Here is a 21,169-nt window from a genome sequence, read left to right as displayed (position 1 = left end):
CACAATCAAATGTCAATCACAATCTTGTTCCGAGATTCGAATCCAGGTTTTCTTGTAAGGAGTTAATCTCCCCTCTTGATTTTCCAATTAAACAAGTTCCTACATTAACTCTGGGATACGCCTTTTTTTTTTCTCTTCCGTTCTTCCAATACTGTCGACGAGTCATTTCAATAAATTTAGAAAAAGTTTATTTCTCGCTGGTTTGACCCAAAAGAACAAACATACAAAATACCAACTGTGAACAATGATACTGTCGGCAAAACCGAGCTCATCGTGACTCCGGCATGAAAATGGATTTATAGATACAAAGATAGAAATTTGAGAAACATAAATATTTGTTCGATAAGTTTCTCTATGTACAAATGAAAACTTCTCCAAATAAAACGGCATTTCTCTTTAACGGATATTCCATGTACAACTGACTTCCTATCGACATTGACATTTTCATTAACATTCTTTATTCACTCACATAACCTGTATTATTTGCCGCCCGTTTGAGTCTAATATTAACCGCTGCCGTCATCGTGTTGAGTGAGGGCCGTAAGACAGGCGATCACAGAGAATACCAAAAACATTACATTCTTTCGAGTCCACGTTGCAAAAAGGAGTGAGTGAGGAAACCCTGAATTGGATGACAGAAAGACTCGTCCACATTCTACTCGCTCTTTAATGGCTCCCGGCTTTTAACTTGGACTTCTTGTTCAGTCTGGATATATGTGTTCGTTTGGATATGTGTGTTCTTGTCGTTTTTGGATGTGTTTTTGTCGCTGTGTTGTACTGCTGTGGGCTGGGGGAAACGGCCTTTCGTTTCATTTCATGTACACAAGTGCATGAAGTGAAATGACAAATAGGAGTTTTCCTGATTCCTGATAACTGCGCATTTTCGGGAGGTGTTCTAAAAGCATTGGTGGTTTTTCAGCTGCTCCACTTCGCTGAAACTCCTCCCACACCGGGCGCACTCGAGCACAGCCTTCTCGCTGTGGATGAGCTGGTGTCTTTTGAGGTACTCCACACGGCTGAACCTCTTCCCGCATGCCTCGCAGCCGTACGGACGCTCACCTGTGTGGATCCGCTGGTGGCGTTCCAGGTTGCCTAGGCGACTGAAGCTGCGCCCGCACTGTGGGCACCGGTGCGGCCTCTCGCCTGTGTGCACGAGCTGATGGCGTTCAAGGGAGCGGGAGTGCGTGAAGCGCTTTCCGCAGAGCTCACAGCAGTGGGGTCGCTCGGCGGCGCAAGCACACTCGTGGTTCTTCAGCGCCCAGGCGTGGCTGAAGGAGTTCCCGCAAGACGCACAGGGAAAGGGAGTATCCTCTGCCCCACTGCCCTGCAAGTGGGCGCCCCCTAGTGGACAGGGGTGCTCCTCCAGCTCAGCCTCTGAGGTGAAGCCTCCTCCGCACTGTGGGCAAAAGTGCAGCATTTCCCCACCTCCCTCTTCCTCCCCTCCGCTATCCCCGACACTCCCTGGTGCAGACAGATGGGGCAGTTCTTCAATTCCTCTCTGTTCCGACGCACCATCGCCAGCTGTGGCTCCATCTGCAGACCTCTCTCTCAGTCTCTTAGACCAGCCTGACCTCAGCTCCACTCCCCCTGCCCCTCCAGGCCTCAAAGTGTCCTTCAACCTTCCTTGCCCCAGTAGGTCCTCTCTCTCCAGGGTGGGTGGCTGGGGCTCCAGCTCCCCATCCTGTTCCAGCCCATCAAGGCCAATGTATTTGGGGGCCAAGCTGATCTCACTGCCTTGTATCATCTCTGTGTTGGGGGTGGCTGGATTAGAGGCTCTCATGGCGGCCTGCTCACGGCCCCTTTCAGCCCTTAGTGCAGTCTCCAGACCCCTAAGCTCCTCTAAGCTCATGCCTCCTTCAGAGGGCTCAGTTGAGCCCACCTCCCAGTCCTCTTCCTCAGTGGCTCCTGGCTGAAGGGACGGCAGACGATCTGACAGATCACCTGAGAAGAAAAGGCAAGAGACAGGAGGACAGATAATGAGATGGGAGTAGAGATTACTTGCACTCTTTTTTTCCCTCCCATCATACAACTAACAGGGGTGCTCAGTAATTTACCTTCCCCATGTGAATGTTTCCCTGGTTTCCTTACCCTCGCTTTGGGCTCTGGATGTGGTCTGGTGGTTCTGGTTGGGCAGGTCCATCTTCAGTGCCTCTTTAATTAGCTGGAGGGAGGCAGGTTGATATCCCTCCAGCTGAGAAAACTGTGTGGAGTATTACAGAGTTAGAGAATGAACTGGTCATCAAACTTGCTTTATTAACAGACCCCACAATAGAAAGAGATCAGCAGATGCAATTAATTTGCTGTTTTGCTTTTGTTAATTAAAAAAAGAGGTTAAACTCAATTTAAATACAACTCCCTTTACACCAGTGCATGAGTCATCTGTGGCCATTCAGATGATTCTAAGGTACCTGAACGTACAGCTGGTGAGCCTGTATCTTACCCCCCCCCCCCTTTTGATGATTCAGGCAACAACTCTTACATAAGCTGTCTTTCAGGTGGAGTTAAGTCTTTACAGTTTTTTTTATTATTAGCTGTACACCAGAACATCTTGAAATAAGTCGACAATGAGGTAAATGACAGCCCCTGCATGTTTTGAATATTCAAAGACAGAATTGAGGAGTGGAGCTGTGCCCTGCCACTTGGTCACGTGGTAAACTAGCAAAAGCTTTCACCTCTACCAAGTTGTTCTCCTGCCTAAAAGCTTCCCGCACTTGAGCTTTGGAGTGCCCCACTCATCTGGCTTCTCTGGCGGGCTAAATATCGAATCAATAGCTTTTCCTTTAGCCGCTATATCTCTGCAGTAATTCAGCAGCTGGAAACACGAGCAAAACTCTTGTCTTTCTCTGTTGGCACTCTCCCTCCATATCTGCATTCTCTTTTTCCACATGAAGCTGCTGAGCGGTGCAGAGATGCTGTGCAGCTTTTCTCCTCCTACTCCTCCTCCTCTGAGAGAGCCCATATCCCTCACCTCCTCTTTGATGTCGGCCGTCTCCTCCCCCTCTCCACCGAGGCTGCCCCCCCCTTCCTCATCCTCCACCATCCCTCCCTCTTCCTCTTCATCCCCGGGGAACTGGATAAGGTACATCTCCCTGGCCTCCTTCCCCCCGCCTCCGCCTGCTACCAGCCCCACGGCTCCCCCTCCTCCTCCCCCGCCACCTCCTCCTTCCTCCCAGACACCTCCAGGCCAGCCCTTTCCATAGGCCACCACTGAGCTCTGCTTTGGCTTTCCTCCTGCAGAGAGGCAAGGAGAGGAAGAGGAAAGAAGGAAGGAAAAGGAGGAGGGGAATGAGAGAGGGAGAGAAAGGGAGATGGGGGTGGGTTGGGGAGACAGGAAGGAAGGAGAGAGAGAGAGAATGAAATATGAGGGAAAGTGAGACAAGTGGGAGGAGATAATGGGGGGGGCACAAGAGAGATGAGAGAAGAAGGTGGAGAGGTAAGGGGGGAAGGGGGAGCAAAAGAGAGGGGGAGCAGGCAAGAGGTAGGAGAGGAGGTGGTGGAGGTTGGGGGAAGGGAGAGAGGGAAGAGAGCCAAGGGAGGAGGGAAGGAGGAAATATGATGAACGAGTGAGGCGAGAAGGGGGCGGAGAAGGACAGGCAAGAAAGCAGGAGAGAGGGAAGGAGGAGAACATGTGACAGAAGAGAGGAGCAACAGAGAGAGAGAGAAAGAGAGAGAGAGAGTCAGCGGGGGCCAGGGAGAGGAAGAGAGAAGGAGGACATGTTGAAGGAGAAAGGGAGGGGGTGAAAATGTAGAAGAGAGAGGTGGAATTGGAGAGGGGAGGGTGTAATTATAGAGAGGGGGTGACAGAGAGGAGTGGGAGAGGAGTGAAGTGGAGGAGGTGGGGGGAGGGGAATGACAGAGGGGAGTCGGAGAGTGTGCAACGTGATGAAGGAGAGCAGGAGAGCAGCGGAGAAGAGGTGGGGGCAGGGAGAGAGAGGAAGGATAAGGAGAGAGCGTGAAGGAGAAGAGTGGGAAAGGGGAGGAGATGGAGAGGAACAGAGCCGGAAAGGGGAGTGTGAGAGAGCGAGAGAGAGAGAGAGAGAGAAGTGGAGGAGATGAGGAGGGGGGGTGGGTACGGAGCGGGAGAGGGAGAAAGACAGAGTGCAAAAGCACAGAGGAGTGGGAGGGACAGAATACAGTGGAGAGGAGAGGGGGAGGTGAAGGACGGAGGGAGCGAGCATGAAGAGGAGGCGGGGGAGTGAGGGAGGAGGGAGAGAGGAAGGAGGGAGCGATCAGCTCTTGCCAGATGGTTTTCAACAAAACAAGTGTGCCGTCACATAAGCCCTGTCTACAAAATTCCGATTTTCACGTTTAAAAACAAACAGACATTTATGTTGTGATTTAGAAAAACGATTTATCTGGTAGGTTGGCTGTTTTCTTGCAGGAGCAGTTTTACAGGTGACACAAACAGGATGAGATACAAGCTACAAGACAGGTAGGAAGCCCTCAGCAGTGCCGGTACTTACGGGGCGCCTCAAGTTTTCGCTTCTTCCGCCCTCCAACCCCTTCATCCTTCAGCCCCAGTCCGGCATTGCGGCGGTTGGAAGCCCACCCCATGCCGTACTTGCGTTCGTTTCTCAATTTGTTCTCGGTCAATCTCAGTCTGAGTTTCAAAGCCTCGTTCTCTTTCCTGTTGATGGACAGCTCCGCCAGGTAGTCGTTGACCGTCTCCTGGAAGAGTTTGGTGATCTCGCAGACTGACGCTCGGATAAGGCTGTCCATGACAGCCGTCAGATGGGTCTCGAAGGTGGTCACAGACTCCTCCATGGCCGCAGGTCCAACCCAGACCGGGCGGCTGTTCGAGAACAACACACATATAACCGCGTCAGTGTATCTGATGGGACTATGTTTTCCCGCATCGTCGGATTCGGCGGACAAATAAAATGCGTTTTAACTTTTGATCAACGCTAAACCATTTTTGCGTCTTTTAAAAGAACAGTGTCGCTGACACGGTGCAACGGCGCTCAACAGAGCCACAACAAGGCTACGTCTTTAAATCCCATCCCCTGTAGCTCAGTGTTGAGCTCCGGAGTACTGTATACGGGTGTTAATTCCTTGAATACACGGCTATATCGCGTTACTTATCGTAACTTGGTAACTTACGATAATGACTGATCAATCGGTCAATCAATAAACCAATCATAATCATTCAAACTTTATGTAGCACATGCCACGCGTTAATTACAGCGCAATACGCTTCACATTAAACACAGAGATGCGTTATGTAAGAGGAAAACGGATACATAACAAATGAGACTAGAAAAATCAAACCTTACGAGAAAACGAGAAAAGGAGACTATGTAGGAGGGGAGCAGCTACCGCTCCGTCTTAGCGTAACGCTAGAAAAGTGGTGGTGCTAGCAGACTGGCTAACCTATAGCCGGGATACGCACCGATTCTTATTTGAAATCAGCAGATCGACGAGTCAGCTGACGACACGGCGGGCGCTTTCCAAGATCGCTGAGCAGACAAACCGTTGGTGTTAAGCGAAAAGACGAAGGGACAAAGGGGGAAAAACACCCAACTTCACTACTCTCTCCCAGCCACTGTTTTCCTTCTCGCCTCCTTCAGCACCGCTTAAGGATGCTTGAAAGCACCGCGCATGCGCAGTACCGTAATTACCCTACACTCAAACTCAACCGCACCCCAAAACCAGCTTGATAAAGGTTTTACTATTGATTTGACAGCTCTTTGTCATTATTATTATTATTATTACTATTATTATTATTGTCGTCCTCGTTGTTGTTGTTGGCATTGTTATTAGCAGTTGTTGTAGTAATAGTAGTAGTAAGCCATTCACATGTAGTAGTGATAATGTTAGTAATATGATTAATAGCAATAGTAATAATGAATAGTAATACATTTTTCCATATCATTATTGGTCCAAGTTCATGTACAATGAAACGTGTAATTGCATACTCAAGATAGATAAATGTTGGTCATATAAGTGAAAAACAGGGGTGCAAGGAAGCATTATTCAATACTATTCCTACTGCTAATCTCAACAACAACAACAACAACAACAACAACAACAACAATAATAATGATAATAATAATATAGTTAATGTAGTGTGTTATTTACATTCGCAATGAAGACATTCTACACATATAGACTATTCTCAGAAAATAAAAGAAACTACATAACCTTGTACCGCAGAATACATGATAAAACGATAAATAAATAATTAAATGGCTTGCCATAAACCTTGTTCTGTTCTTTTATGATACAACTGGTGATGTTAACCTATTGCATATCTCTATTTAGTTATGCGTCAAAATGAATCTTCCAGAATGAACGGAGGCGCTGTGGTTACGCAGCGAGGAAGATAGGGACGCGAGGGGATGGAAGGATCAGGGTTGACAGGAGCAGGTTTGGCATACTGGAGTGTGGTGGAAGTGGACAAGGCAGGAAGTGACTGATCAGCAGAGAACAGGATTGATCGGGGGAAAACATCTGACAAACCGTACACTGTGGAAGTTAACTAACTCCAGAAGATGGCAATAATGCAACATCAAGGATTTGCAAGCTGCAGTTAAAACCAGAAGACGAAGAAGACGAAGAGGCCGAAGAAGAAAGAATACGAAAAGAAGAGAAGAAGAAGTCATTGATTTTCCTGCACGCAGAGCAGAAAGCGGTGTCGGTCGCGTTGCATCTTTGGCAACCCCAGTTGCAATAAAACAAATCTTTTTGAAAATAGCAGTCATGCCTATGTTCATGGTGAATACTAATGTGGCGAAAAGTGACGTTCCACCTGCGTTGCTATCCGAGGCGACAGAGGAGCTGGCTAAAGCAATGGGAAAACCTGCACAGGTATGACAGTGATGTAATGTATTTATTTTTTTTGTACTTGATATATATTTCATTATCTACTGCGCATTGGAAGGTATAATTAACCATTTTGAAAGTTTTGGTCGTATTGCCCCATTACACGCGCTTTGATGAGCATGCGCAGCAGGGGTATGTCGACATGTTCAACCCACCCGGTGCACTGAATCGAAGTGAAGAAATGCGTCTCCACAAAATCTGAATTCGTGAAGTGGAAAGAACGAATCTCTGCATTTCCTGTCTAGTCTTACGACACAACTGATGTACAGTGAAACTACTGCGTCACACGGGTGGGTGGCCCCGGTAGGAAGCAGCCCCTTGGAAGGTTGGTTGGCGAGCATCGACCTGAAAATGGTGGGAGTTTCCTGAGTAGATGATTGAGCCACTCACAGCTTTGGATATTTAATAACTCGCACCCAAAACATGTTATCTTAGAGTGTTAAAAGCTGAGTCGAAATCAAATTAGGGGTCCGCCCCCCAGGATATCATCTGTTTTTCCTGTCTTGTCTATTCCAGTACATTGCTGTGAACATCAACCCAGACCAGATGATGATGTTTGGGGGAAAGGGAGATCCCTGTGCGTTGTGCTCCCTCCACAGCATCGGCAAGATCAGCGGCGCTCAGAACAAACGATACTCTCAGCTGTTGTGTGGACTGCTCAACAAACACCTGGGCATCTCTCCTGACAGGTAGCAAAAAAACAAATAACACCTGCCAGCAAATAAATTGCTTCATAGGTAGATATGCATGGTGCTGACAGAATGATTGACACACTGAAAATGAACAAACATCACACATTCACAGATGCTGACTGGCAGACTAGCCTATTATGTCGATGGATAGAAATGCATTAACACAACTTTACAAAGCTATGCATCAAGCTAAATTAACCCCTTATCTTGTGGTTGGTTTCAGAATCTATGTTAACTTTTTTGACATGGATGCAGCCAACGTGGCCTGGAACAACACTACCTTTGGCTGAAGCGAAGGTCCACGGACTTTAACCGAAGATGATTCCAGTAATTCCCTGCTTGTATGAACATAAGTTTAGAAAGGCAAAGCCAAGATGTGCACATCCAGCATTTCATTGGGCACAGATTATTCACAAAAGCATTTAGCCGGACTTCCTCACTTTATGATAGGCTCTCTTCATACTGGACCTGTCACCTTGGATTACAATAAAGTTTGCCCTGCAGAAAATGTTTGTTACCCTGTTTTTTGTTTTTGTTTTTTTGCTATATATTGACCTTAATAGGATGTTACCTGGACAGCTGTGAAAATCTGTTTACATAATTTACCATGTGGTGTAAGGTCAATTTATATTCAATGAGCTTTAGTGAATGTGTGGATCTGATTAGCTAAGAGTTGTTTTATGCCTTTCTGGTGTTTTGTATTCCACACAGACTTTCTAATTTGCTCTAACACATCAGTTGTACAGCTGAATAATGAATGAACCCTGAATCTTGTATAATGGTCCTGGAGAGAGATAGCGTTCCACCAGTAGGAAGTTGTACAGGATCGAAATCTGGATGTTATGCCTTTCAAAATGCAACACACTTTACCATATCTGGATTTTCAACTCTTAGTCACATTGCCATTATCAACATTTTAACTCCTTTCTTGTTCTTGTTTGCCCAGAGTATTAGATCCAACAATGTAGGACAGAGTTGCAGCACTTAAAATCCATATGGATGTGCCTTGATATTAAAATCAAGGTAACACCATATTTATCATCAAAATTGCTACTTCAGTGCAATTTTGTGAAATGAAAAATTGGGAAGAACTTCACACTTCTACTTTGTGCCAAGCAATATACAGTGGCGTCACAAAGTATTCAGCCCCTATTATTTCTTATTTTGCAGTGTGCAATAAAATAACATACCGATATTTAGATTTTTTTGGAACTATATTGAAATAAAAAAAATACTTTATTGATGGTTATTTATAAATGAAGGTTAATATTATGGAATCCCCAGATTTAAAATTCAGTTAAAGTCTATGGCCTTCTTTTGGCTGCTCCCGTTAGGGGTCGCCACAGCGGATCATCCGTTTCCATCTCCTCCTGTCCTCTGCATCTTCCTCTGTCACACCAGCCACCTGCATGTCCTCCCTTACCACATCCATAAACCTCCTCTTTGGCCTTCCTCTTTCCCTCTTCCCTGGCAGCTCCATATTCCGCATCCTTCTCCCAATATACCTAGCATCTTTCCTCCATACATGTCCAAGCCATCTCAATCTTCCCTCTCTTGCTTTGTCTCCAAACCGTCCAACCTGAGCTGTCCCTCTAATACACTCGTTCCGAATCCTGTCCTTCGTCACTCCCAACGAAAATCTTAGTGTCTTCAACTCTGCCACCTCCAGCTCCACCTCCTGTCTTTTTGTCAGTGCCACCATCTCCAATCCATATAACATAGCCGGTCCCACTACCATCTTGTAAACCTTCCCTTTAACTCTTGCTGGTACTCCTCTGTCACAAATCACTCCTGACACTCTTCTCCACCTTGCCTGCACTCTCATTCACTTCTCTTCTGCACTCTGTTACTTTGAACAGGTGACCCCAAGTATATAAACTCATCCACCTTTGTCACCTCTACTTGCATCCTCACCATTTCACTGTCCTCCCTCTCCTTCACACATATGCGCCTACTGCTTGACGTCCTCCAGATCACATTCTTTATCTGTCTTATAGATCCATGTAATTTTGTTATCCTTTTTCAATGTTATATCCTTCTCTCACTCCGATGTGTGACATGTTTTTTCTTGTCTCTTCTCCCATGTATGTGAATGGTGTGATGTGAGTCTCCCCTTTGTGCATGTGTAGTCTGTCTTCATGTCAGGTTTACATGGGGATGATGGTAGCATTGCTCAGGTCCTAGGCTGTTGTGGTGGCATCTGGACACTTATTTGCATCCTCTTCATCATATTTTTCATCTATTTTATAAATCCATTATAATGCTGTTATCCCCTTTCATTTTTGTATTCTGTAACTTGTGTTTTATTCTGTGCACACAACACCCATTTCACGTCTGTCCATCTTGGGAGAGAATCCTCCCCTGTTGCTTCCCCTGAAGTTTCTCACTATTTTTTCTCCCTGTTAAAGAGTTTTGTTTTAGGGAGTTGTTTCTTATCCGATGCGGGGGACTAAGGACAGGACTTGACTTGACATTGTATTGCTTTAAAGCACATTGAGGCAAATTTGTAGTTTGTGATATTGGGCTATACAAATACGATTGACTTGACTTACTTTCATTCCTCTTCTCTCCAGTGCATACCTCCGCCTCTCCAGGCTCTCCTCAGCCTGCTCCCTACTCTTGCTACAGATCACAATGTCATCCGCGAACATCATAGTCCACAGAGACTCCTGCCTGATTTCATCTGTCAATCTGTCTATCACCAAGACAAACCAAACAAGAAAGGCTCAGAGCCGATCCTTGATGTAATCTGACCTTGAACCCATCCGTCATTCCTACCGCACACCTCACCACTGTCACACTGCCCTCGTGCATATCCTGCACCACTCCTACATACTTCTCTGCCCCTCCCGACTTCCTCATACAAAACCACACCTTCTGTCTCAGCACCCTGTCATATGCTTTCTGTAAATCTACAAAGACACAAATGTAACTCCTTCTGACCTTCTCTATACCTCTCCATCAACACTCTCAAAGCAAATATTGCATCTGTGGTGCTCTTTACTGGCATGAAACCATACTGCAGCTCGCTAAGCATCACCTCTCCTCTTAACCTAGCGTCCACTGCTCTTTCCCATGTCATCATGCTGTGGCCGATCAACTGTACACCTCTGTACTCACTACAGCTCTGCACATCACCCTTATTTTTGAAAATCGGTACCAGTGCATTTCTTCTCCACTCCTCAGGCATCCTCTCTCTTTCCAAGATCGTGTCGGAACAATCTAGTTAAAAAGTCCACGGCCGGGGCCCCCCGGTGGCTCGCCTGGTAGAGTCCGCTACCGCAGCTGCCTGGGTTTGAATCCGGCCCAGGCCCTTTGCCGCATGTCACCCCCCCCCCTCTCTCTCTCTTTCTCTCTCTCTCTCTCTCTCTCTCTCTCTCTCTCTCTCTCTCTCTCTCTCTCTCTCTCTCTCTCTCTCTCTCGCCCCCCTGCCTTTCTTTTCTCTCTCTGATGAAACATTCCTCTTAATAAACGTTGTGTCCTGATGAAACGATTCGACTTGCTTTGATTTTCTTACCTGGATTATTGAGCATGCGTAAAGACACTGTCAAATAACTGATTTGATTGAGAATATGAGGGTTTTTTTGGGGGTTTTTTAGTATATAGATATTCTGGTCCACTCTCCAGTCCAGTTGGTGGCGGTAATGCGCCAAATCGTTGTTTGCCAACCGCCAGTGACGGCGGCGTTGTTACGACAAGTCCAGCCTCTAAACGTCCCGCCCGTCTTGCGGCCTGTAGACCCTTCTTCTCATTGGTCGTGACAGCCGTACAGCGGCGGGAGTTTAAAGAAATGGCAACCAGCGAGCGCAGTCCGCCGAAAAAAAAAACCAAGCGATTAAAAAAATACAGAAGTAAATGGGAAAATGACTACTACTGGCTGAAATGCGTGAGCGATAATGTGTACAAGGCCAACTGCACCGTCTGCCGTCGGGTTTTCTCCATCGGCCACGGAGGAGTTGGTGACATTAAACAACATGGCTCGGGAGAAAACCATAGGAAGTGCGAGCGGCTGTCGAGGACAAAGGAGCGACCCCTCACAACCAAGTATATGGGCATTTTTACGTTTCATCTATAGATCAAACCTCTAAATCTATCGTGAGCTGTCCTTAGATCTTTAGATTGATGTCTGTGACGGCCTGGCGGCCTGTCCAGGATGTCTCCGCGCCCGCCGCCCGGTGACTGGCTGGGATAAGCTCCAGCATCCCCCGCGACCCTGAGAGCGGCATACGCTGTTCGGGTCATGAATGGATGGACGGATCTTTAGATAAGTCTACTTCTGAAGGGTAATGCAGGTGTAAAAGCAAGACCCGTCGTTTTTGGAAAAAATGAGCATTATGCAATTATCAAATATTTGTAATTGGTCCGCAGTAGTCGGGGCTCGTCAGTCTAAGGTCCCCCCCGCGCGCCGGCGTTCCATTTCAGGAAGTTGTTCATTTCCATTTCGGGAAGGATGATGGAATACCGTTTAGTCGTGGAGCCAACAGTTCTGCTGGTGTTGTCATTTGTTTCAACCGGTTTCCGGGTGATATCTCACACAGGGCAGACGAGAAAGGTCACTGGTTAATGGCTATTTTAAAAGTTGAACGTATCCCCCCCCCCCCATACTAATTAATGTGTATGGTCATAGAGTAGTTTTTCATTCTTGTCTTTCATGGAGACTTTTAAGACTCCCCAGACCACTTTGACATTGTTCATGTTACAATTCTCAGGCATGAGTTACCTGTTAACAGATACAGAAGATGTGTCCTGTGTTATACAGGAAAAGCAGACAGGCGACGTTAGTTGTGTTCATTCAGCAGGCTGTTCTGTCTTTATTAAGAATGTATCTTTCGTCTCTCTTAAACTCAAACCATAGATTTCTTGTTCCCAATAATCTTCACATAACAAATTCCCCAATTCACCCTCTCACAATACAATAAATGATGAATTGTTACTGCTGGCATAGCTAACAACACAACTCCTACACAACCAGTTTATTATATTTACCAGTAATAATTAAGTTACCAAATAATGCTCTAAAATTAAATTTAGTACATCTTTATGTACTAAAACTCATACTCTTTTACTGCTGCTTTAACCAGTTTTCAAAATATACTTTACCAGTAACTTTAACACTGCTCTTAAGCTTGTTTTGGTCAGCTTTTTCTGTTTTGCTACAGACATGAACACTTATACAAAATATAAACGATAATACATTCATTATATAAACATGCTTTTGTCACTGAACATTACAAAAATATAATTTAACCGTTTTACACCATTAACATAGTGCATTGACCTGAGTGAGCACTGTTAACATTTACATAGCGTTACACTGACCATGAAGCTCACTCACTCTTATTTACTTCACTATATTTTAAACAAAACCCTCGGTTAACCAGTTGTATTAAGGCACAGATGTCACAGAGCTACAGTGCTGATAAATGAAAATACCGATGGCAAGGTTGCCATATTGTGTCTAACAAATGAACAAACAACATCTGCAAGGCTTTAAAAGTCTTTAGGGATAAGTTGTGATAAGTTAACACACATTACTTACTCATTTTATACAGGAAAAGTAGAGACAGGAGACGTTAGCTATGTTGGTTCAGCAGGCTGTTCTCTGAGGAACAGAAGCCCTGCGTATCCTACAACTAAGCGCTCATTTCTGAGGATACTCATTCTTGTGGCGGAGCTGGAGCACTTCAAATTACCAAATGAAATTTTAATCCCTAGTATAGACACATTTAAATCTAGCCCTTTTCACCAAGGAAATACATAAAATAACAATTCCAACTTAACAATTATGACCATAAATTTGTAAGTGTCACATTCACATCCTTACAGTTGACATTTATTTCAGTAGTTCACTGTGTGTATGCGGTATCTTGTGAACATATGCTGATAAATGTCTCTGATCCATCAGCAGAGAACACATTGGAGGACCCTCCACTTCAGCATCAGAAACGGGAATGCTCTCTAAGTCAGTAGGCAGCCAAACTCTACTATCTGGAGAGATGTCAGACAGCCTGAGGGGAGCGTTCATGGCCCAGCTGACTTCCACCATGAACACATTATTGAAGACAGCCGTATGTGAAATTGCCAAGATCTTTGAGAACAGCCTTTGTGACCATCAAATGGAGCTGTTGCTGAAAGGACAGGAGAGCCAGCTGGAGAACCCAGTGTTGACATTGGAGGAACAGAGTGTCGATGAACAGGAAAGGGATGAAATGAAAATATATGATGCTGCGTCACTTACCTCTGAATCGGCTCCCTGTGTGTTAAACTCACCTGAAATCAACTTTGAAGGTAAAGTGCTAAGACACAGTTGGAAATGAGCAACCTCGTTGCTCTTGATGTTCAAAATGATTAAGGGTAGTCTGTTGGGATGCAAACAAGTGTGACTGGTACAAGCAGATGATCAAAAGCTCCAGTTCACTACCTGACCAACTTGCTGGTGTCATATAATTCACAGACTTGTTTGACTTGACATGCTGTAACTTTTACTGTTTTAAATTTTAGTATTTACAAGTATTAAACTTTTAAAACATCATCATTACAGTGTTGAGTACGGCAGCGTTTTCAACTCATGAGACTTGCAGTTATTTATAAAAATATAAAGGGCATTCAAATAGACATGTAGAAAGGTATTTTGATCTAGTAAAGGGTATCTGACTGATAAGATGAAGGGATTTTTTTGGACTAAAACTTAATCTTCAGATGTTTTTGATTTCCTGGCCAACATTTGTGTGGTGGAAAGAAAAAGTGGTGCTGAAAAGCTGTGTCTGCATGTATAATTTACTACGCATAGATAGTTCTTATTGCTTTAGCAAAGTTAAGCAAAATAAATCACAATGCTTTGTTTGTCGTTAATATTGTGCAATTCAGATGTGTCATCCTTTTTTTTTTTATTGTTGTGCAGGACCTATTGACTGGTGTGCCCCACTGAGCAGTGATGATACGGCTGAGTCTTCCCAGACCAGACCGGACATAATTGAGTACCCAGGTGTACCCCAGAGATCACTATCTGTGTCTCTGTGGCGCATTCCAACCATCAAAAAGGAGGTGGGTTCTTAAGGTGTAAAAAATTTAAGGTTATGCCAATTATGATGCAGTAACCAGCACCATCCAAACAAACCCCTGATTGTAGTTTAATGTTGTGTGTGGTGTAAAGAGTTGTAATGGAAATGTGGTGTCTCAGTCTGATCTTGAAAAGGGGATTTTAGGATGTCCTACTATCCAAAAAGATTTTAGGATCTTTTTGGATAGTAGGAAATAACTAATAATACAGCGGAAGTGTTTGCCATGTAAATATATTTATTGTGTGGTAACTTTTGACAGAATGCAAGTTAACATGGCTTTTCTGAAGACTATGAACGGTGATCACACAGGTCTGATGTATTTGTATTGAGCATTTGACTGATCTAGAAGTTTTTCGCTGGTCAGCCAACGTACAGTGCCCAAAAGAGCAGTGCTTAAAAATGTTTTTTCCCCCTAATCGTTTTGTCCCAAAAAAAATGATTTGTTTTCCTTCCTGAAAAGGTGGTTGCTTTTAAATTTGTTTGCCTTGAAGATTAATTCAAATTTTGTAAAGAACATCTAAATAAGCCTGTAATGCCTCACTTAAATACAGAGCACAGAATTGAAAAGCCATGTATTCTCAGGAAGTAGCGCTAGGTGTCCTATTACTCCATGACATTGTCATTCAAAGGCATGATACAAGAATGCAAATTTGTGATGCAAAGTGTTACTGAGAATGCAGTAATAGTCTTTTATTTTAATGTAATTGTAATTGTATGCTTAGAAACTTTCGTAACTAGTGAACACGATTCATCTTTGTTTACCTGTGGATTATGGTGGCTAGTTAGTATTGACCGTTAAGGAAGAGACCACAGACAGTGCATGCATTGATACTGTACATAACTGAATGAAGGTTCACCGAGAGAGATATGGATCCAAAGATGCTTTGGTAGTTTAGAGGTAAAACAGCAACAGCAATAATACTACTTGTGAAGTCTTAATTGCAGAAGAAGACAAATTGATTTCTTGTTAAATATTACATAGAACCAATATTATTAACCAGTAGAAGAGATTTCACATTAAAAATTCTCCTCCGGAACAATTAAAGATGATTTTAAGTTTCATTTCTGTTTTGGTCAATTGTAAAATATTGGTATATTTTGTTTTGTTTTGTTTTTCATATTTCAAACTGGTTTGGAGCCCTGCAGAGAATTAATCAGTTTTAATATATGTTAATGGTATTATAGCTGTTTTAGATACTGGTATCTGTGACGCTCATTCATAGCAATGAAACTTGGTCTTGTTATTTCTCGGGGGGTTTGACCAATATTTTTATATTCCAGGTAGAGGCTGACTTTGAAACTCACCTGCGAAAGGCCCTTGACAACTGTCTCGGGGAAGGTGAGCACTTTAATCTTTCTGTTGTCCACAAGTTTATTATAACCCCTCCCTTACATATGAAATAAACCCATTCATGTCACTGTCACAACGGTACAAAGTGGAGAAGTGGGCAGAGTTTTTTTTTTTCTTCTAAATTTATTTCTGATTTTTCCCTTTTTCTCCCAATTTAGTGGCCAATCGATCCCTATTTTAGTTCAAACACCCACCCTCGTACTGCACGTGTTCGCCAACTACATCTCTCCAGCTGGCAGTCTCGAAGGAGACGCCTCGCCACTTCCGTGACAAGGCGACTCCAGGCCGAACCACTGCTTTTTCCGACACACACAGAGACGCATTCATGTGACGAACACAAGCCGACTCCGCCCCCCTCCCAAAGACAGCGTTGCCAATTATTGCTGCTTCATCGAGTCCAGCCATAGTCGGATCTGACGAGACCGAGACGCGAACCCCGGTCCCCAGTGGGCAACTGCATCAACACAAAGCCGTTGCTTAGACCGCAACACCACCACAGACCTGTGGCAGAGTTATTTTAGAGGGCCTTGGTACCCAGAAGAAAAAAATTTCAACGTCATGTGACTGCCTGTTTGAGCATTTCTAACATTTGGGTGGTCGTGAAACTTCTGGTGGATTCATGAGCATAAACAATTAGTAGCTGTGTTGAAAAATTCTGCAGTTTCAATTTACAATTTCATTTAGCAGATGCTTTTATCCAAAGCGACGTACATCTGAAAGCTGATACAGCACAAGCGAGGAACTAGGCAGGAGGGAACAACGTGAGTAAGTCCCATAAAGTTAAGTTCAAGTCTGAAAGGACGTAGGTGCCAACAGACAATGCACAGAGGCAATGCATAGAGTGCATGGAAGGCATAGAAGCAGATTTTTTTTCCAGTCCACTAAGAGCAGAGATGTTTGTGAAAGAGATGGTTCTTTAGTTTTTTCTTAAAGATTGAGAGGGACTCTGCTGAACAGAGTTTGGTAACTCGTTTCATCACCGTGGAACAACAGAAGAGAAGAGTCTAGCTAGCGACTTAGGGCCCTGTTGTTGTGGTAGTACCAGACACCTTTCATTGGCAGAACGTAGTGAGCCTGAGGGAGCGTAGACCTGAATGAGGGAGTTGAGTTCGGCGGTTTTAGTTTCTGTTTTGTAAGCGAGTGTTAGGGTTTTGAATTTGATGCGGGCAATGACTGGGAGCCAGTGGAGGGATATGAATAGCGGGGTGACATGTACTGGTTGAAGACCAGACATGTCGCTGCCTTCTGGATCATCTGCAGAGGTTTGAACATACATGCGGGGAGTCCTGCCAGTATGTTCTCCTGCCAGAGAGCCTCTACCAGGAGTTGTGCTGCATGCTGAGACAGGTAGGGTCTCATCTTCCTGATACTGTACAGGGCAAATCGACAAGACCAAGCAATCATCAGCTGTCAGTCATCAGCTGATGATTGCTTATGGCATGAAACAGGCTTGTACTGCCACATAAAGAATTTACTTGAATCACTGGATTATTTTGCTCCTTATTTGTTGAGCACTTTCCCTACCATTGAGTGTTTCTTTTAACAAAGTTATGTGTGTATAAATTCATAGCCCGTGAATTTAAAAACGGTTTGTTGTACCCCTTTCACACTGGCCAAAAAACCCGCTAACATCCGCCTTTGGTGGTCAATGTTACTTTGACCAAAGGCGGATGTTAGCGGGTTTTTTGGCCAGTGTGAAAGGGGTATTGGTATTTCGCGTATATCCTACATTGTTTACTATCCTTATTGCTCTTTTTTGTAGTACACATAACGATTGCAGGTTGCTAGTTTTGTTGTTTTCTTCATTTACTGTTTTCACTCGCATGTCACATGTATAACTACACTGGTCATAAAAGAGTCCACGCTTCTTACTGATATCCACATTCACATTTATTCTTCCCTGAAGTATCATGGAACAATGTGAAAACTAGAAGACAAATTAAATAATTTCAAGTAAAAAGTTGGAAAACAACAAAGAAACAAATAATCTGTGTCACTTATTTTCTTATAAAACAAGTACAACAATACTTAATAAGGTAACTTAATTATTACCATGTTTGCCTGGTAGAGCAGCAGCAGAATAGCAGACGGGAGCATAAAAGTTCTCTGCTTTCATCCGACATTTCCCTCGCCTTTTCTGAACGTTTTCTAAAACGGCTGGGTCATGTGACTTACGATTAAAAAAAAAAAACATGTTCATCATCATGAATAAAACAAAAGGCAATATAATAATGAGTTGAACTCACAAAGTACCCGAAATTACAGTAAACAAGATGTAAAGTGCTATATAAAATGCGACTTGATTGATTGATTGATTAAAAAAAAAGGACAAAATATCACGCATATTGACTTGCGGTGTTGTTATGGCAACACGTACGTATACACCGGTCTTATCAGCATCAGCTACAACGTGAGCGTAGGGTAGCGTGTATATATACGTGAACCTCACGTGGTCACGTGTTTCCGAACCTCCGATTAGTAAGATTATGTAACATAAATGGTAAGATTATGTAACATAAAAAGAAAACCTTTATTTGAATCACAGCCTTGATGATTTGAAAATTGCGTTCTATTACATCACAATTTTGGTTTGAATTTGATTAATTGTTCAGCCCTAATAGGTACTATAATTTTTGACATACTGGACAGACTAAAAACATGATTTCTCAGAAATGAAATTGTAACCTCTGTAGCTGTTGAAATAACGCAATAGTGGCACTTAATCACCTGGGAGACTCCCATGTTTCTGTGTTGAGTATTATTGTGGTAATAATTAAAAGTATAATTTCCCATGGGTGGATTGAATGGGGAAAACTCTTCTGGGAACCAGCTGCTCTGCCCACCTCTCCATTCTATTGACAGGACAAATTTTACTTGTTGCTTCTTCTCTCTTATGCCACAGGTTAATCTGTAATTCCCCCTACAGGTTCATCACCAGCTAAACTGAATGACAGCCTGGAATGCAGTCAGGATTTAAGCTCGCCTCTGCCTGCCACAAAACGTCGCGGTCCAGGTCGGCCACGAAAAAGTGTCACACAGCTGGTACAGACCATCAGAAGAGAGGAGCCTGTACTACAAGTGAGAAGGGACGATAAACAGGAGTTATCCTTGACAGAACATGGAAATAATTTGTCGGAAAACCATGACAATAACAAAACGCTTCCAGTAACTGAATTTAACTCGGTGCAAGATGACAAAGCCAAGAAGCATATGAATGATACTTGTAAAAGAAACACCTGTAAGTTCTGTCATAAAGTCTTTAATACAGAGTTTGGCCTGAAAGTACATGTACGGTCACATAAGAAATGCCCAGGTTGCCACAAGACGTTCCCTTTCCCAAGTACTCTCCGTGTTCATATGAAGTCTTGCTCTGAAATCAAAAAAGCACGCACATTGTTAAAAACCAAGTCCATTGACCTCCAAAAACAAAAACACAAATTCGGCACTAAACACGTACCAACTTTAATTATCAGAAAACACAGTTCTACTAGGAAAAACACAGCTGCACCTCACAGCTCTAATTCTACCCTCAGTGAAACATCTAACTCTTCCAAAAACGGCAAACAATACTCTTGCACAAACTGCCACATGATATTTTCTTCTCGCTCCGCACTACAAGACCATAATCGCTGTCATACACTTGAGGAGCCGTATGCTTGCACCATATGTCAGCAGAAATTCCACAAGAAAAATTTATTGAAAGTGCACATTTTAAAATTACATAAAGATCACAAATACAGTGTGGCCAAGGCTGCCCTTACCAGTCCGTTCATAAAGTCCACGGGGAATCAAGTGGACTCCAATTTGACCAGCAAAGATAAGAGCCCAGTAGCTAAACACACAGTTGTTGAGCAAGCTATTAGGAAAAGGAAAAATCACGTCGTATGGGAAACCATGGGAAGGCAGGTCCCTCAAGGTTTCCTCTGCTTCTTGTGTGAGAAGATCCTGAGCACCAAATACTTGCTGATAAAACACTTTAACATCCACACAGGGGAAAAGCCTTTTAGCTGTGAAAGGTGTGGTGGGACATTCCGATGCCAGGGAGACAAGAATAGACACAAAAAGAAGTGCTTTATTTCCCCCTTGATCTCGTGTCGTAAGTGCAGAATGGAATTCCCAAACAAAATTGCATATCAGAATCACGTGTTCCACACTCACAAGGACAGGCCTAATCTCTGCCAGCTCTGCGGTAAAGGCTTCTACAGCATTAGACACCTCAGCAACCACTATGAGCATGTCCATGTGTAGGTCAAGGCGAACCAGTGCAAACTACTACAGTATTTGAAAGTGAAAACTATTGATGTTTTGAATTTATCGTTAAAGGACTTTGGATGCAAGGTAATACTTCTTAAAGGGTCATACTGGTGTATTTACATGTTTTAGCCTGTTTATTATAAATTGCGTATACTTGAATGACTGCCAACAATTTTCCAAAGCATGCTGGGGGTTTTTTTTTAGACTTAGGAATACATTTTTACCACCTTCCGGGGAGCCACTGGTTTCCATTCATATCCCTACATTATACAGATCAACTTGCACAGACTTGAAACTGGCTAAATCCTTCACAGTCAAAATTCTGTCAGCTTGGTTTTTTGGTCAGCGTTACACTATCTTTGTGTGACAATGCAGTTGAAAGCACAAACTGAATTGAAAAATCGTCTGGGTGGGGCATTTGGTGCTGGTGGGAAGTTCCGATATATGAGGTTTGAGAGTTGGCTGTTGAAACAGCATTGCATTCACAAGCTATGTAGCCATCAAATCAAATCTGGAAGATGAACCATAAGAAAACATGGACTTTGTGAAAAGGACAGTTGGAATTTGGTAGCTTCTTGCATTAAGGAGGTTGCTGTTCGGTAGCCAACTCAGGTCTTGGATGTTGGACCCACCAGCACTGGAACGCAACATCTATATAACTTTTCAAAACAGTCCATGCTTTCAGCTGCATTGTCCCACAATAATAGTCTACTACTACCACTACTTGTGGCTGCCCCCGTTAGGGGTTACCACAGCGGATCATCCATTTCCATCCCTGCATGTCCGCCCTCACCACATCCATAAATCTCTTTGGCCTTCCTCTTTTCCTCTTGCCTGGCAGCTCCATCTTCAGCTTCCTTCTCCCAATATACCCAGCATCTCTCCTCCGCACATGTCCAAGCCATCTCAATCTTGCCTCTCTTACTTTGTCTCCGTAGCATTGACATAGTGTCACCCTTTTAGACCCCAAGTTTCTTGATCTGTTGGCA

General features: G+C 43.8%; 3 protein-coding genes across 5 annotated transcripts; 2 read left to right on the top strand and 1 right to left on the bottom strand.

Annotated features, from left to right (window-relative positions):
• Nucleotides 1–879: 879 nt before the first annotated feature.
• On the bottom strand, nt 880–5,553 carry si:dkeyp-121d2.7 (zinc finger protein 696). 2 transcript variants are annotated; one of them, XM_056286993.1, is made up of 6 exons: nt 5,390–5,553; nt 4,464–4,792; nt 3,178–3,231; nt 2,969–3,000; nt 2,089–2,200; nt 880–1,941 (listed from the first exon to the last, which is right to left on the bottom strand). In XM_056286993.1, exons 2-6 carry the CDS (start codon nt 4,762–4,764, stop codon nt 896–898), a joined length of 1,545 nt encoding a protein of 514 aa, XP_056142968.1. In that variant the 5' UTR covers nt 4,765–4,792; nt 5,390–5,553; the 3' UTR covers nt 880–895. The 2 variants fall into 2 exon arrangements, with proteins under 2 accessions (XP_056142968.1, XP_056142963.1); XM_056286988.1 differs by having other exon boundaries at nt 2,969–3,231.
• Nucleotides 5,554–6,522: 969 nt separating this feature from the next.
• On the top strand, nt 6,523–8,040 carry mif (macrophage migration inhibitory factor). Of its 2 annotated transcripts, none has more exons than XM_056288454.1 (3): nt 6,523–6,807; nt 7,339–7,511; nt 7,738–8,039. In XM_056288454.1, exons 1-3 carry the CDS (start codon nt 6,700–6,702, stop codon nt 7,802–7,804), a joined length of 348 nt encoding a protein of 115 aa, XP_056144429.1. In that variant the 5' UTR covers nt 6,523–6,699; the 3' UTR covers nt 7,805–8,039. The 2 variants fall into 2 exon arrangements, with proteins under 2 accessions (XP_056144429.1, XP_056144437.1); XM_056288462.1 differs by lacking the exon at nt 6,523–6,807 and adding an exon at nt 6,966–7,176 and having other exon boundaries at nt 7,738–8,040.
• A 3,254-nt stretch (nt 8,041–11,294) lies between these two features.
• LOC130109471 (zinc finger and BTB domain-containing protein 17-like) lies at nt 11,295–20,174 on the top strand. The gene is made up of 6 exons (XM_056276386.1): nt 11,295–11,558; nt 13,420–13,802; nt 14,416–14,558; nt 15,857–15,914; nt 18,853–19,379; nt 20,028–20,174. The coding sequence occupies exons 1-6, from the start codon at nt 11,305–11,307 to the stop codon at nt 20,172–20,174; spliced, it is 1,512 nt and encodes a 503-aa protein (XP_056132361.1). The 5' UTR covers nt 11,295–11,304.
• Nucleotides 20,175–21,169: the final 995 nt, after the last annotated feature.

This window comes from Lampris incognitus, chromosome 1 (assembly GCF_029633865.1).
Source record: "Lampris incognitus isolate fLamInc1 chromosome 1, fLamInc1.hap2, whole genome shotgun sequence".
NCBI classification, from domain to species: domain Eukaryota; kingdom Metazoa; phylum Chordata; class Actinopteri; order Lampriformes; family Lampridae; genus Lampris; species Lampris incognitus.
Note: the sequence above shows the minus strand (reverse complement) of the source record. Positions and strands in the feature narration are given on the sequence as shown.